The 4,061-nt window shown below is 52.2% G+C and overlaps 1 protein-coding gene across 1 annotated transcript in view; it reads left to right on the forward strand.

The window, feature by feature from the left end:
- The first annotated feature begins 356 nt into the window (after positions 1–356).
- CENPT (centromere protein T) overlaps positions 357–4,061 on the forward strand; it is a 4,863-nt gene continuing 1,158 nt past the window's right edge. The window contains exons 1-8 of the mRNA XM_012811112.2: positions 357–419; positions 532–628; positions 862–998; positions 1,142–1,178; positions 1,623–1,765; positions 2,434–2,595; positions 2,881–3,210; positions 3,438–3,531. Of these exons, the coding sequence (XP_012666566.1) occupies positions 552–628; positions 862–998; positions 1,142–1,178; positions 1,623–1,765; positions 2,434–2,595; positions 2,881–3,210; positions 3,438–3,531 (980 nt within the window). The 5' untranslated portion in view covers positions 357–419; positions 532–551. The remainder of the gene's footprint in view (positions 420–531; positions 629–861; positions 999–1,141; positions 1,179–1,622; positions 1,766–2,433; positions 2,596–2,880; positions 3,211–3,437; positions 3,532–4,061) is intronic.

The following is a 4,061-nucleotide window of genomic DNA, read 5'->3' on the forward strand; positions in this document are numbered from 1 at the left end:
GGCCCTGATAGAAAAGGGCTTCAGATAAAGACCTCTGATGAAGGCATGTCTTTGTATCCTCTACCCCACCACACACACACACATTCTTAAAGCTGCTGGCCTTTACACAGTGCCCAGAGATCCCTGCTTGAAACACCTTCCTCCAGAAGGCTGAGCAGCCAAAGAAAGACGACTGCCAGATGGCATTCCTCGGGAGCCAAGGTAAGTGACCAGCATGACAGGGCCTTGGCTGCCCTCAGGGGACTCTGTGGTCTAGCTCTGTTTTGGAGTCCACCTAGAGGAAATCTCACAGAAAATGAACAGATTGGTTGCTTGATGCTTTTGCCCATAGTCTGTTAGCAGATTGCCCCATGCTCCAACCAGTGGGCACCTGGAGGAACAGACACCTCGGACTCTGCTGAATAACATCTTACTAACTGGTAAGTGCATGCTGGCCTGCCAGTCAAAGTCAGGTGCCAGTCCTACACAAGTCGTACACTCATTCAGGGCAGCCTGTTCCTCAGCCTCACTGTCTCCTTCGTGTTTCTACAGCCCCAGAATCTTCCATCCTGATGCCGGAGTCAGTGGCAAAGCCAGTGCCAGAGGCACAAGTAGCCCAGCCTTCTAGACGGAAAAGCAGTCAAGGCAGGTATGCAGTCAACCCCACCTTTGGACTGGGAGGATGGGAAGCTCTGGTCAAGGAGCTTCTTAGGGAGTCCCAAAAACCAGAATTGGGGCAGCGCCTATGGCTCAAAGGAGTAGAGCGCTGGCCCCATATGCTGGAGGTGGTGGGTTCAAATCCAGCTCTAGCCAAAAACTGAAGAAAAAAAAAAAAAAGCCAGAATTGATCTTCTTGGTCTAAGATAAGCTTCATCCTTATAGCCTGGAATTGCAACTTCCTGAGCCTGAGCCCCCTGCACCCCTGCCTCAAGGTTTGCTGGCCCCTGGCAAGAGGAAGCAGAGGCTGAGACTATATGTATTTCAGCAGGGAGTGGACGAGGGCCTGCCTCTCTCCCACGGTGAGGCCCTGGACACTACCTGTTGTTACCTTCTCTCTCCTGTCTTCTGGAGTGCCTGAGGAGGCTTGAGAGAGAACTCTCAAATGTTTCAATAACTTCCTATGGTTTCTTCTTTTTACATTTTTCTTGCCGGTCACTGATAGAGCCTCGTGGGAATCCTGATGCCTCATCCCTTGCCAGGTGCTGATGCCTGTTCTGGGGATTGGTAAAGAAAAAGCTTGGGCACTCTGGGAGGCCGAGGCAGGTGGATAGACTGAGCCAGAGCAAGACTTCATCTCTAAAACTAGCTGGGCATCGTGGTGGGTGCCTGTAGTCCCAGCTACTTGGGAGGCTGAGTCAAGGGAATCGCTTGAGCCCAAAAGTTTGAGGTTGCTGTGAGCAATGATGCCATGGCACTCTACCAAGGGCAACAAAATGAAACTCTGTCTCAAAAAAAAAAAGAAAGAAAGAAAAGGTTTAGAGAGAGAGTTGCTGACTGAGATGGAATCTGGCCATACTGCTCCCTCCCACCTTTAGCCTCATGGCATGTTCTAAGGCATGACAACCCAGGGCTGATGGGAGAATCATACAGGAAAACTGAGCTTCAGGTACCTGACTTTCTTTGTGCCTCCCTTCTCTCACCAGCTCCCTCAACCTGACCTTTGCCACACCTCTCCAGCCACAGTCAGTGCACAGGCCTGGTTTGGCTCGCAGACCTCCCACTCACCGATCTGTAGATGTGGCTGCCTTTTTGCAGGATCTGCGTGACACTAACTTGGCTCCTCCAAGTAAGGTTGAGGTTTGGGGAAAGCTGTTCTCATATGACAGATGGGAGGTGCTGCTGAGTCAGAGTTGCCCCTTTCTTGGTGGGGTCAAGAACAGTGAGTGAGCCTAGTCAATAGGTCTGTAAGGAATTTCTGCTTTCTTTCCACAAGGTGCCTTTGCCTTGGTGGGCCCAATCTTAGTTCCTTAGTGTTTCCCAAGACCCCACATCCTTGAGGAGCTGTAGAGCTGAAGGTAGGAAAGGAATATGATATGATGGTTGAAGCTTATTGGAGGTTGAAAGGGACCAGGTTTTAGGGTCAGTTGGTCAATTAGAGAGCTGGGAACCTGATTGCAGAAAACAAGTTCATCAGGGTAATAGAAGCATTCTGGGCAGAAGGAGAGTGAGAAGCAGAGAACAGAGGCATGAGTGAGTGCCTGGGGGTGGGCACAGCTGTGGAGGCCTGGGAATATCAGGCTAAGGAACAGGAAGGCAAGCAAGGAGAACTGTAGAAGAGAAGTAAGGCTTACAGGCTAGATCTCCTCCCTGAAGGCTATTTAGGGCAGACCCATGGGGCCCACTGTCCATGTCCTGGTAACTCTGGGTAGCAGCAGAGTGGCATACACTGAGTACCAGCTGGCCCTTGATCTTCAGGTGACAACCTCAGAAGCCCTGTTATTACTCTACCAACAGACATTGTGTTGGAGGACACCCAGCCCTTCTCCCAGCCTTTGGCTGGCTGCTCCCCCAGTATGCACGGCTCCCAACCCCTCCCCTCTCACACGGGGGCTGAAGATACCGAGCGGGTTGCCAGTCCCAGGACATGGAGCAGTGGGTCTAGGCTGCAGAACAGCAGTGAGTATGTGGAGCAGGTGGCCTGGAGCTTAGCTTGGGTGAGTCTTCGCAGTGGTGGTTTTCTTTCCTCAAGTCCATGTGTGTCCCCAGAGCCTTTTGGCTATAGGTCCCTCACCCATCTGAGAGCAGAGTCCATGATAGACTGGGAGACTCCAAATTCATGTCCTGGTGCTGCCTCTGGCTTTGTCACCACAGTGGGCAGGCCTGGGTTTGCCAGTCTGTCTTTACCCTTCCTGGGGCGTGGCCTGCTGCTTCTATAGACACTATTTGCTTTCCTTTGTACAGGCCCTGAGAAACCAGCTCAGTTTCTGGCAAGAAAGGCAAAGGAGGTCAATGCCCTTGCTCTGGGCTTCCCGAACACCAGCAATAGTATCTCTGGAGATGCAGTAGAGCCCTTACAGGATGGAGTTGGTGAGGAGGCAGAGAAAAAGATGGAAGAAGAAGAAGGCTTAAGCATGAGTGAAGTGAAGGAAACAACAGGATCACAAGGACCTTTCAGGGCAGAACAGCCTGGAGGACACACAGAGGTGACAGAATCAGAGGGATTCCAGGGGGCTGTTGAGACTGAGGAGCCAGAAGAATCTAAAGGGGATGAGGACATCTCTGGTAGGACAGGTAAGAGACTGTAGGCATTGGGGGTGGCTGGAACTGTTTTCAGGCCCTGGCACATAGAAAGGGCTTGCCTGGGTCATTTCTGGGCACTGGTGATGTTGGAGGCCAGTGAGACCTGGTTGGCTAGAGCTAGCTGGGGCCCTTGAGAAACAGGATAAGGAGACTGGATCTGCAGGACTGGGTGAGATTGTCCTCCCTGAACTGCCTATGACCCTGTCCTTCCTCTGCAGCATGTCCAGAGTTGGCCTCCAACACCCCAGCGTTTCTCCAGACCAAGCAACGTCATCAGTTTCTTGAGCTAGCCCCCCCACCGGGTGCTACAGTGTAAGATCCCACAACTCTATTCCTCATAGGGCTCTGGGGAAGGAGGCAGGGACTGAGGTTGGCAATAGACACCGCATGTACACAGGGCCTCCCCCTTCCCACAAGTATACACACAATTACCCAGCAGAGCAATCTGAGCTGGGCTGAAGAGGGCTCCTGAGAGCACATCTGTCAGCCTGGTGCCTGTTTCCAGGTGCTCAGAGGAGCCTGGGCAAGAGGGAAGTGCCTTGGTCAGTGTATATTCAGAGAAGCCTTCCTGGAGGAAAATAGCAGAATCAGGATAGGCAGAAATAGACTGAAAGGAGAGAATATCCACTCTGAGGCCTGGGGCCATGGGCCTTTGCCTAAGCAAGGACCAGGATATATGATGACATTAGACTAGGACATTGGATTGTCTATGGAGGAACAGGGCTCTAAGGAAATTCCAGGCCTCTGTGTGGCCCCTGATCCCACTGTGCCTTATCAGTATGTGGCTGGAGCTGCTGATCCGGGTCTCAGCAGGAGCCTTAAAACAGTAAGTGGCTCTGCTC

This window comes from Otolemur garnettii, unplaced genomic scaffold (genome assembly GCF_000181295.1).
Source record: "Otolemur garnettii isolate 467f Iridium unplaced genomic scaffold, OtoGar3 scaffold00151, whole genome shotgun sequence".
Classification (NCBI taxonomy): domain Eukaryota; kingdom Metazoa; phylum Chordata; class Mammalia; order Primates; family Galagidae; genus Otolemur; species Otolemur garnettii.